Source organism: Mustela erminea, chromosome 3 (assembly GCF_009829155.1).
Source record: "Mustela erminea isolate mMusErm1 chromosome 3, mMusErm1.Pri, whole genome shotgun sequence".
Lineage (NCBI taxonomy): Eukaryota > Metazoa > Chordata > Mammalia > Carnivora > Mustelidae > Mustela > Mustela erminea.
In genome coordinates, this window is record NC_045616.1 from 153480193 (window position 1) to 153493112 (window position 12920).

The 12920-nt window shown below is 39.9% G+C and overlaps 1 protein-coding gene across 1 annotated transcript in view; it reads left to right on the forward strand.

Moving 5' to 3' along the window:
• The window catches only part of DNAH5 (dynein axonemal heavy chain 5), a 264535-nt gene that overhangs the window by 183049 nt on the left and 68566 nt on the right, over positions 1–12920 (forward strand). The window contains exons 54-55 of the mRNA XM_032337743.1: positions 4597–4750; positions 5843–6110. Of these exons, the coding sequence (XP_032193634.1) occupies positions 4597–4750; positions 5843–6110 (422 nt within the window). The remainder of the gene's footprint in view (positions 1–4596; positions 4751–5842; positions 6111–12920) is intronic.

Below are 12920 nucleotides of genomic sequence, written 5' to 3' on the forward strand. Positions count from 1 at the left end.
TGAACTAAAGAATGCATTTTTCTTATACATGAGGAATCAATCACTTTCCTTCCTAAATGCTGACTTACCATCATCTCCTTTCAACTTTTATTATAGATTATGAAATTTTCACATTAATAATTTGCTTTTGAAGTATTTCAACCTCTCTCATTGTAATGAATAGATGCCTCCTTGTTTTTATGTTATGCATGACATGAATATTACATGTGTTCCTTGTGGTGTATTTCGGAAGAAATTTATCTCTACTAATTGTTACTTCAGATTTCAAGAATGTTAATAAACTAGAAAAGTAGATGGAAAATTTATATTGATTCACTCATTCATATATTTTTTTTAAACTTTTTTTTTTTAAAAGATTTTATTTATTTATTTGACAGACAGAGATCACAAGCAGGCAGAGAGGCAGGCAGAGAGAGAGGAAGGGAAGCAGGCCCCCTGTCGAGCAGAGAGCCCGATGCGGGACTCGATCCCAGGACCCTGAGATCATGACCTGAGCCGAAGGCAGTGGCTTAACCCACTGAGCCACCCAGGCGCCCACTCATTCATATATTTAGAAAGAGTTCTTGGACACCAGCCATGTGTCAGGCACTGGCTAGGTGCTGGGGAGTTCATGGTGACCAAGGTAAAGCTGGCTCGTGTCATCGCAGAGCTTACAATAGTCAAGGGGGTCAGGCAGCGGAGCAGTTCATTCAGGAAGGTGTCCTACTCAGGTGCTGTCTACTGGAAGAGAATCAATGAAGACCACCCAGCTCCTGCTGTAACATGGGGGAGGGAGTCCTGACTTAGTCTGGGAGATGGTCAGAAAAGGCTTCCTGGAGGAAAAGATGTTTAAACTAAGACCCAAGTATGAATAGGGATTATCTCAGAGAAGAGGTGAGGTGCCGAGTGTTCCTGGCAAAAGAGTCAGCACACGTGAAGTCACACTGAGGCCCTGGAAGAAGTTAAATCTGGCAGGGTGTGTGGTGTGAGATAGCAAGTGGGAAAGGGATAGAAGTGGAGGCTACTGAAGGTATGATAAGGAATAGGGACTTGATCCTAAAGCGACAGGGAACCATTAATGAATTACTGATAGGAAGGGCCTGTGGGTATGTATGTACAGAATACAGATGGAGGAGCTACATGGAGAGAGTTACAAGGCAAGAGATGATGGGTCAGGAGTGGGAGCGGTGAGGACGGAGGAAAAAGGACGGACTCAGGATCACTGGGAAGTTGAAATTTATTTTTTAACGTTTTTTTAAAATTTATTTATTTTCAGCATAGCAGCATCATTATTTTTTCACCACACCCAGTGCTCCATGCAATCCGTGCCCTCTATAATACCCACCACCTGGTTGGGAAGTTGAATTTTTGAACTTGGTGCGTCCTAGTTCTGGCTTGGGAAGCTAGCTGACTGATGCGTACAACTCATCAAGGTCGGAAACCCTGGGCGGCGGGCGTCCTTAGTCATAAGTGTGTAGTGTGGGTAAAACTAGGAAGTGAATCTCTCTCAGCATGGGGAGATACGCAGAGGTGACCCAGAGGGGCTGAACAGAATTTCAGGATTAATCAAGATGAGAGGCAGGAAGCCAGTTTGGGGGTGTCTGGGTGGCTCAGTTGGTTAAGCACCTGCCTTCGGCTCAGGTCACGGTCCCGGAGTCCCGGGATCGAGTCCCGCATCAGGCTCCCAGCCTCCATGGGGAGTCTGCTTCTCCCTCTGACCTTGTCGCCTCTCATGCTCTCTCTCACTGTCTCTCTCTCGAATAAATAAATAAAATCTTAAAAAAAAAAAAAAAAGAAAGAAACCAGGAATCCAGCAATCCTGGAAAAAAAAAAAAAAAAAAAAAAGCCAGTTTGGAAAGTTTAGTTGGGCTGAGAATTATTAGAGGTTAACTTATGGGTGGGAGCAGGAAGTCTTGCCTCTTGGGGGTGCTGTAGAGCTTTGGCTTGGCCCAGTCAGGCAAAGCATCCCTCCATCTGTTCCTGATGGAGGCCCGTAGATACCCGCTAGGACAATTGGTAACTATTAACGCCACATTTAAGATCCTGTTGTCTGGGTTGTCACACTTTTCATTTGGTCAGAATTATAGGCTTCTGCTTGGAGAATAAATCCAAAAGGTTGCTCTTTGTTTTTCAAGTACTAGGACAGAGAGACATAATTCTCATCGCCTTGTGTATAATTCTGCGAGTTTGTGGATAGCAGCTGAGTTAGGTAAAAGATAACCCATGCAGGAAAGAGACTGGACTCTGACATTGTTGTTCCTCATATTTGTATTACAGTTTTCAAAGCACTTTTATATGCATAGGCTAGTTTGGTCTTCGAAGGAACTTTGTCAGTTAGCAAGGCATATAGTTATATTAGCCTATCTTACAGCCGAGACTCAGAGGCTATCACTTACCTGAAATCCCACATCTGCCTGGGAATTGACCACGGTATTTCTGGTTTCTGCTCTGGCTTGACCTTCACCGTCCCATACTGCCTCAGGAAAAATGTCTTTTGGCTCCTCTCTCAGTGATCAGTTAGTTTCTCTGCATGTCATAAGGGTCTTAGTCACCACCATTACTGATGAAGAGGAGGGCCAACTCCTTGGCCTTCTCACACCTTCAAGAGACCTTCTTACTGCCCAAGCCGGCGAATTGCTATGTGGCCAAGAATCAGGAAGCAAGAACCTCCCATTTGAGAAGCACAGCCCTGCGTTAGAGGGCTGAGGCCCTTATTTGAGGCAGTGGGTCCTTGATCCACGGACTGGGTTGAAAAGTTTTCCCAAGTCAGGAAGAGCTGAGGTGAGGTTCTTTCCTTTCTCTCTCTCTATGGGGGACTGCATCTTTGAAATTCTTTTCTAATCTCTCAGATAGCACTTCTGCAGACATTTTCTTAAAATACTGAGGCATTGTGAGGGTTTTCTGGTTCTAGGTTTTAGGTTTTAGATGATCAGAAAGCACAGAGTATAGAGTTAAATAGTTAGTAGCTTTAAAAAAAATCAGAAGGCCATTTGCTCTTGTGCTCTGAACTCTGAGTTTATTTAATGTCAGAAAATTGAAATAATGTTTCAGTAAGTCTGAATCTCCAGGATTGGAACATCTTTATTTTTACTTTTGGTGGTAATGAGCTACTCTGTTTTGGGACCTCTCTAATATTTCAGTACTGCAGGCTGATTTCCACTAAAGAATTGCTTTTGACAGTGAAAGAAGATTTAGAGTGTGATATTTCATGTTTCCAGCTGTTATATTACAGTAGACTGATTGCTCAGAAAATTCTTACAGGGAACTCAGAGATGCAATGAAATTGTTTTGGGGGATGAGAGGCCACCATTTTTTAAAAAATATTTTATTTTACTTTTTAAAAAGATTTTATCCTATTTATTTTTTTAAAAGATTTTATTTATTTATTTGGCAGAGAGAGAAAGATCACAAGTAGGCAGAGAGAGAGAGAAAGAAACAGGCTCCCTACTGAGCAGAGACCCCAATATGGGACTCAATCCCAGGACCCTGGGATCATGACCAGAGCCGAAGGCAGAGGCTTAACCCACTGAGCCACCCAGGCACCTTAAAAGGTTTTATTTTTAAGTAACCTCTATACCTAGCATGGGGCTCAAACTTACAACCTTGAAATCTAGAGTAATACACTCTTCCGACTGAGCCAGCCAGGCGCCCCAAGAGGGCATATTTGAATTAGAGCATTCTCCTCAGCCTATATAATTAAGGCCTGATATGATTTAATTTAGATTAATTTATGAGGTATCTTCTAAAATACCAGTTGCAGGGACATCCGGGTGGCTCAGTCGGGTAAGCATCTGACTTCAGATCAGGTCATGATCCCAGCTCCTGGGATCGAGTCTCACTTCGGGCTCCTTGCTCAGCAGGGACCCTGCTTCTGCCTGCTCTGCTTGCCACTCCACCTGCTTGTGTGCTCTCTATCTCTCTCTCTGACAAATTAAAGAAAAAAATCTTAAAAAAAAAAAAACCAGCTGCAGACAGGTACATAATAAGCATTCCAATTTGATTCTTGTGTTAGCCTTACCAACGAATATTTTGAAAATGAAACATACCCATTCGGATGACATTTAGTTGTGGTAAAAATGATATTTTGGTTTCAGGTTGACTTTTTACTCTAGATTTTTATTTTGCATGTAAAAATTAATTATAACAGTTAATGAAATCTGGAATTAAAAGCCAGTTTCATATTTGCAGGTAAATAATAAAGTTACTTGGCTTGTTGTTAGCCAGACTTATTTGTGATCATTTTGCAATATATACAAGTACAGAAATACTATGGTGTGTACCTGAAACTAAGATAATATTATATGTCGGGTATGCCTCAATGGAAAAAATAGCTCTTAACTTTTGTGAATGGTGAAGTACTCAAAATTTTACTAAGATGTACCTCTATTACTCTCAAAGGAATAGCTATTAGAAAATGAAAGAAATTTTTTAAAAATCAGTTTCATCTTTGTAAGGAAATTTGATGGACGAGTAACATTCACATACAATAAAATTCTTATCTGATGAAACAACATCCGTATTTCTTTTGATTAACCGAATGGCATAAAGCATTGTTGTAAGGATCTTTCTCTCCATCAGAATAGTTTAGCTAATGACACAATGACAATATCTCTTTAGATCATACAACACATCAAATCTGGTGGAAGACTTGAAGATTTTGTATAGAACGGCGGGGCAGCAAGGCAAAGGAATCACTTTCATCTTTACAGACAATGAGATTAAGGATGAGTCATTTTTGGAATACATGAACAACGTTTTATCATCGGGTGAGGTAGGAGCTCATTAATCTTCATGCATTTTGACTCTTCAGATTATCTCCAACTTTAAAGCTATTTCCTTCCATTATTAGGGTTTAGGAAATCAGTAGTAGGAAGAATTGCTTTTTCTGTTGGGGTTTAGAGAATAAAACAGCTGATTGGATTTTTGATATGTAACATTTTACCCCTTTAAAAAGCCATGAAAGTGATAGAATCATTTGTATATGATTTGTGTATTTAAAATTTGGGGTATCCTATCTTGAGGACTTTGGTTAGTCATTTTTAAAAAAGGATTTGCAAAAGCCTGTTAATTTGTTGTTGTCCCCAGAGTTTATTTTTGCTTTTGTTTCCCTTGCCTGAGAAGACAGACACATCTAGAAAAAAATGTTTCGATGGCTGATGATAGAGAAATTACTGTCATGTTTCTTCTAGGAGTTATATGGTTTCAGGCCTTACATTTAGGTCTCTAATCCATTTTTAGTTTATTTTTGTGTATGGTATGAGATAGTGGTCCACTTTCATTCTTTTGCATGTAGCTGTTCAGTTTTTTCAGCACCATTTATTAAAGAGATGGTCTTTCCCCATTATATATTCTCGATTCCTCTGTCATAGATTAATTGAACATCTAAGTGTGGGTTTATCTCTGTGCCCGCCATTCTGTTCCATTGATCTGTAGGACTGTTTTTGTGTCAGCACCATACTGTTTTGATTATTATAACTCTGTAGTAAATCTTAAGATACGGGATTGTGATATCTACAGCTTTATTTCTTTTTCAAGATTGCTTTGGTTATTTGGGGGTCTTTTGTGGTTCCATACAAATTTTCGGATAATCTGTTCTAGTTCTGTGAAGAATACTATTGGTATTTTGATAGGGATTGCATGGAATCTATACACCACTTTGGGAAGGATGGACATTTTAACAGTATTAATTCTTTTAACCTATGCGTGTGGAATACCTTTCCATTTGTTTGTATCATGAAGACTTTGGTTAATTTTCTAAAGGAGAAATGCAGGAAAGCTGTTATATGTATCATAGCTAAGCTATGTATTTTGATCTCTTTTCATTTGTCTGTCCTGAACTTGAATATCTGCATTTCTTTTGAAGGTCTCCAACCTATTTGCTCGTGATGAAATTGATGAAATTCATAGTGATCTCCTATCCGTCATGAAAAAGGAATACCCCAGGCGCCCTCCTACCAACGAGAACCTGCATGACTACTTCATGAGTCGGGTCCGACAGAACCTTCACATTGTGCTCTGCTTTTCACCTGTGGGGGAGAAATTTCGAAACCGAGCGTTGAAGTTCCCTGCCCTTATTTCAGGATGCACTATTGACTGGTTCAGCCGGTGGCCGAAGGATGCCTTAGTTGCTGGTTAGTGTTGTGGAAACTTTTGTTAGAGTTTTTGGTTAACTCTGTGTGTGTGTGTGTGTGTGTGTGTGTGTGTGTGTGTGTGTGCATGTGTGCATGTGTGAATTTACTTTCTATGCTATTATCTGGACTGAGCCCACATTCACTTTGTCCAATATTTGAGGACTTTTGAAAGATGGTGCTCTTTTACCAAAGGTGCAAAAATGAGGTAGCTCATTTTTCCCAGAGTGTGGTTATCAGACACGGTTTTTTTTGTTTGTTTGTTTGTTTTGTTTTGTTTTTTTTCAGACACTGGTCTTCAATCTCCTACTCCCTTGAGTTAATTTCCAATGACTGTAGTCTTTTCAGGATGCCAGCAAGCTTTGTCTCAGTTGGATACTCAGACGTGTTCCAGGATGTCCCAAGGAGGCACTAAAGTTTTAACTACTTTGATAGCATTTGTGTTCTTTTCAGAGTGGGTTGGTCAACCTCAGGGTAGTTAAAGCCGATTGTCTCTTGGACATTTTGTTCTTGTGGCTGCAGGGTTGGACCTCAAAGAAGAACACCTTTCCCGACAATGCTCTTGCTGGCTTCTGTCCTTGAAAGGGGATGTTAGACTGTTCTGTGACTTGGGTCCTTGACTGCTTCCAGTTCTGTCCACGATCATCCGTCCTGCAGAACACGAATATCTCTCTCACTCTAAATGAAATTGAACATAGATGTGGTAGAGGATATGTTAGAGATCATTAAGTTTATGGTTTTCAGCTTTTGGTGAGAAGTTACTTGTGGGTATTTTAGATGGTAGGGATGTTTAGGAGTCTCCCCTGACCAATTGTATCAGACCCTCAGGGGGTGCCCTGGTTCATGGCAGTGGTTTTCAAACTTTTTGTCTCATTATGTTTTAATAATAATTAGACTCCCATTTCTCAGTAAAATCTTACAGTGGCTCTAATAGATAAAACAAGAAAAAGTGGAGGTGAGGAAGAGTTCTGGAGCCTACCCCCTTAATGCACATCTGTGCTATATCCACATCTGGCTCTCCAGGTCCATGGAACCCCCCATGAGAACAACTGATTAGCCCATCTCTTGCCTTTGGTAGATGGAGACATTGGGGACATTGAAGCTGAGGAGATTGTCAGAGATGTAAGAAGCCATAAAGATCAATACTGGGGCCGAATCTGGGTCTATTATGTATATGGATCTATTCTTAGCCTCCGGAGACATTCTCTTCTCTACATACTGCTGTTGACAATAATGGTCTTCCAATCTGTGGCTTTTAAACACAGAATATTTAAACATATTTGAAATATACATATATAATTTTCTCTTTTGTCTTATGAAGTTTGAGAAAAGGCCAGTGACTTATAATTTTAAGTCCTATTAAAATGTGAGTACAACTAAAGGTAAAACTTAAAAATTGTTTGAAATAGGACATAAATGCAGAGCACAAAATGACAGAATTTCAGAGCTATATTAAAATTAACTATGAACGATGATAATTAGTGTAGAAGTACTTTGTGGAGTATCATGTAAGGCATTATTACAAACAATAAAATAACAATTTCAGGTGACAAACATTGTAATACACCATAATTAAGATGATTTAATTTACATACAGAGCCCTTCCTGTGAGGTCTCTATTTCAATCATCTCTTCTATTACAAGACAAAGACCTTATTGATCTTCCCTTCATTAATTTCTCACAAATCTATCCCTTTCTTTAAAATTTTATTGTAAAAAAGAAGATAAAATAAAAATAAAATAAAATCTCATTGTATCAACCCAAGCCAGGATAACATGGAGGTCAGGGAGACTTTGATTTCTATGTCCTTGTCTCCTAGCAAGTGTCCTGCCTCTCCCTGTTTGTTTATTGAGAATGTATTTATTGAGCTCCAGGTTATTTCTGGAACCAGGCCCAGGGAGGGCAAGGCAGACTCCTTTCTTCACTCCAGTCTTCTTCCCAGGCGAGCTCACCCTTAGCCTCCTGGGTGATGGGCCCCACCAGCTTTTCTCTCCAGTCTGGCCTGTCTTTTGGCTTGAAATCTATGCACTTGGCTGGTCCTGCTAGATACATTCTCAGGGGGGTTTCACAGACTGCTTCTCCAAGTGCCTGACACCGAACTTCCTCTCCTCTGGTCCTTCGCCCAGGATCACGACATCATCCACTAAACTACGCAATCAGAGCTTTGTCTTGAGCATCTGGGCCTCCTCCAGCTCTCAAGTCTGCTCGATCTCCAAGTCTCATCGACCCTATCTTTTAAATACTGGGGCATTGTCTCTAGCGCTTTCCTTCTCGCAGGCAGACTTCCTAGGCCAAGCTGTCATTGTCACTCACCTGGAAAACCTCAGTAGCTCGGATGACCTCTCTTCCAGTTTCAGCTGTCTGCCAGCCAGCTCACACTGCTGACAGAAGAGCGATGAAAACACAAACACAACCACGTTGCTTTCTACTTCTATGGCCATCCCTTGCTCCTGGGAAAAAGGCCATGGTCTCTAGCCTGGCCTTAAGGCTGGGAAGAGTGGCCCCGCCCACCTCCACCAGCTTCCCTTGACGTTGATTTTTTACCCCTGCTCTGTTCTTCCTGATCATTGAACAGGCTGCGTTTTCTTCCCATGTGACGTCCTCCTCCTCCATCTGACTGGGACCCTCCTTCCTTTGTTCGGATGATCCTGGCTCAGCCAAATATCCCTTCCTCAGGGGAGCCATCCCGTTTCCCTCTCTTCTACAGAGCCTGTTTCCATGTTAACACTTTCTAGCACTCTGTGCTCTTCCTTTTGCGACTAACCACAGTTTGCTGTTATATACTTAGTTGTGTATATATTTGATTAATGCTGATTTGTCTGGCTCAACTAAAAGGTCGATGAGGTCAAGGACTACCTATTTTTCATTCACAATTGTGGCCGCTACCAGTGTCTGATGGTTGTAGTGTTGAATGAATGAGTCAGTCTGTTGAAATTCATTGTCCTTCTATAGTACGGCCATGACTTACTTCCAGTCTTCTCTAACCAAACATGAAACTCCCTCTCTTTTCCCCCTAGATATACCTCCATCCTTTCTTCCCTCTTTCTCTTCCTCCCTTCTTTTCTTTCTTTTTTCTTTTCTTTTCTTTCTCTTTCTTTCTTTCTTTCTCTCTCTCTCCTTCCTTCCTTCCTTCCTTCCTTCCTTCCTTCCTTCCTTCTTTTAGAGAGAGAGAGAGAGAGGGAGCACACAGCGGGGAGGGGCAGAGGGGGAGAGAGAGAGAATCTTAAGCAGACTCCACACCCACTGCAGAGCCTGACCAGGGATGGATCTCACAACCCTGAGATCATGACCTGAGCTAACATCAAGAGTTGGGTTCTTAACTGACTGAGCTGCCCAGGTGACCCTGAATGCACTTAAATCATCCTCATCCTCCACACATTAGCCCACTTAGATCAAGAATATTCTCTTCCATCTCCTTTGTTTATCTACATTCCAAAGCTTGATCAGAACTCATCACATCCTTCATGCTTTCTTTGTTTCCTTAGGAATATTAGTTCCCCCCCATCAACCCCTTCATGGACCTCCTGTATCTATAGTAGTTTATATCGTGCATCTGGGTTTTGAAATGTTCTTAAACCTTTGATAACCTTTAATCTTTTGTGGTTATATCTCCAGTCTAGTCTGATAAATGTTTCCTGTGCTAGTTACAATAGTGGGTGAAATAATTGTAAGATATGAAACATAGCTCCTTTATGCAAGAAATAGAAAATCTATACATTTATACACCTAACATTAACCTGGAACCTGGCTAATGTTATTTTGAAAGAATACCATCTGTGGGTATTGGAAATACTTAATATACTTAGGGATTTAAGTGTTATTTATTCTTTTTGGAAAATTAGTAACAAGGTTTCTAGAACCAACCTTATTTAAGTTGTCTTCAGGATGCTGATTTTAAATTAAATTATTATATTTAGCCATATCAGTAAAGGAAATATACAATTTTGTTTGTGTTAGTATATTTAGATTCTACTGAATATTTCCCATACAAGTACTAAATTATTATAACTTTCTAAGATTAATAATATTAATTAATTTAGAATTTAAGATAGATTTTAGTTTTGTTTTTAAACCAGCTTATTAAGGTGTGAATGATATACAAAATAGTATACATAATTAAAATACACAACTTGATGAGTTTTGAAGTAAGTGTGTACCCATGGGGCCCTCGTTGTAATCTATGTCATAAACATATCCATCACCTCCAAAAGCTTCCTCCTGATTTCTTCAATTATTATTGTTATTATTTTGTGATAAGAACACAGCCTAAGATCTCTTATAGCTAATTTTAAGTTTACAAACAGTATTGTTAGCTATAGACATCTTGCTTTACACTAGACCTCTAGAACTTACTCATTTTGTATAACCGAAACACTGTATTTTTGACTTTTTGACTCGGAGGAGAGGGGAGTGATACCTCCTCCCCTTACCCGTGGCAGTCAGAGGTCTACTCTGTTTCTATGAGTCTCACAATTTCAGATTTCTCCTATAAATAGTATCGTGTAGTATTTGCCCTTCTGTGTCTTGCTTACTTCACTTTGCATAATGCCTTCCAGGTTCATCCTTGTTGTTGCAAATGGCAGGATTTCCTTCTTTTTTTTTTTTTTTTTAAGCCAAATAATATTCCATTGCATGTATATCCAATTGTATATCAACAAACATTTAGGTTGTTCCCACATCTTGGCAACTGTAAATAATGCTGAAGTGAACTGGATAGTGCAGACATCTGTTTGAGATAGTGATAGTATTTCCTTTGGTTACGTGCCTGGAAGTGAGATTGTTGGATCCTATGGTAATTCTATTTATTTATTTTATCTTTTTATTTTAATTTTTTTTTTCAGATTTTATTTAGTTGTTTGGAGCAGGAAAGGGAGAGAGAGAGAGAGAGTGGGGACATGCATGGGAGCAGGGAGTGGGGCAGAGGCAGAGGGAGAGGGAGGGAGAATTTTGAGCAGACCCCATGCTGAGCACAGAGCCCCACACAGGGCTGGATCCCACAACTGTGAGATCATGACCTGAACCAAAGTCAGGAGCTGGATGCTTAATTGACGGAGTCACCTGGGGCCCTACCTACCTTTTTTTTTTTTTTTTTTAAGATTTATTTATTTATTTGAGAGAGGATGGGGAGGAGCAGAGGGAGAGGGAGAGAGAAACTCAAGCAGACTCTGAGCTGAGTGGGGAGCCGATAGAGGGCTCAGTCTCATGACCCTGAGATCACGACTGGTGCCAAAACCAGGTTGGATGTTTAACCAGCTGCACCACCCAGTGCCCCTCTATTTTTAAGTTTTTGAGGAAGGTCCACACTGTTTTCCATCCGGCTTTACCAGCTTGCATTCCCACTAATAGTGTACCTGGGTTCCCTTTCCCCACATCCTTGCCAACACTTATCTTTTGGGTTTTTTGGTTTGTTTTTGATAACATTCATCCTGACTGGTGTGAGATGATATCTCACTGTAATTTTGAGTTGCATCTCCCCGGTAATTATTGATGTTAAGCACTTTTTCATATACCTGTTGGCCATTTGTATGTCTTCTCCGGAAAAATCTCTTTTCAATTCCTTCGCCCATTTTAATCAGGTTACCTTTTTTGTTATTGAGTATTAGGAGTTCTTTATTTTGCATATTAACCCTTTATCAGAGGTATGGTTTGCAAATATTTTCTCTCGTTCCATAAGTTACTTATTCATTTGTTAATTGTTTCCTTTGCCATGCAGAAGATTTTTTTAGTTTGGTGTAGTCCCATTTGTTTTTGTTTTTGTTACCTATGCTTTGGTGTCCTATCCAAAGTCATTGCCAAGATTGATGTCAGGGAGTGTTTACCTGTTGTATTTTTTTTCTGGGAGTTTTAAGGCTTCAGGTCTTATGTTTAGGTCGTTAACTGATTTTTGAGTTGACTTTTGTATATGGTGTTGGACAAGAGCCCAATTTCATTTTTTTGTCTATAGATACCCAGGTGCCTCCGGCACCATTTATTTATTTATTTTTTAAAAGATTTTATTTATTTATTTGACAGAGAGATCACAGGTAGGCAGAGAGGCAGGCAGAGAGAGAGAGGAGGAAGCAGGCTCCCTGCTGAGCAGAAAGCCCGATGCGATGCGGGGCTGGATCCAGGACCCTGAGATCATGACCTGAGCTGAAGGCAGAGGCTTTAACCCACTGAGTCACCCAGGCACCCCCCAGCACCATTTATTAAAGAGACTGTCCTTTCCCCATTGTATGTATTCTTGGCAGCCTTGTTACAAATCAGTTGCCCACATATATATGGGCTTATTTCTGGACTTTCTTCCATCTCATTTGTCTATAGGTCTATTTTTAATGCCAATATCATACTGTTTTGATTAGTAGAACCTTGTAAGATATTTTGAAGTCAGGAAATGTGAAGCCTTCAGCTTTGTTCTTGCTCAAAATTGCTTTGGCTATTTGGGGTTTTCTGTTGTTCCATATGAATTTTAGGATTGTTTTCTATATTTCTATAAAAAATGTCATTAGGATTTTGATAGGGATTTTACTGAATCTGTAGATTGTTTTGGGCAGTATGGATATTTAAAAAATTATAATTCTAAATATGTGATATCTTTCCATATGTTTGTGTTTAATCTCTTTCATGAGTATTTTATTATTCTAGTGTACAGGTCTTTCATCTTCTTTGGTGGAGTTTATTCCTATGTATTTTATTCTTTTTGATGCAATTCTAAACTAGATTGTTTTCTTAATTTCTTGTTTGAATTGTTGTTATTGTATAGAGTATTTTTCTCATTAAAAGATGCTAAGGGGGTTTCTGGGTGGCTCAGTCAGTTAAGAGTCTGCCTTTGG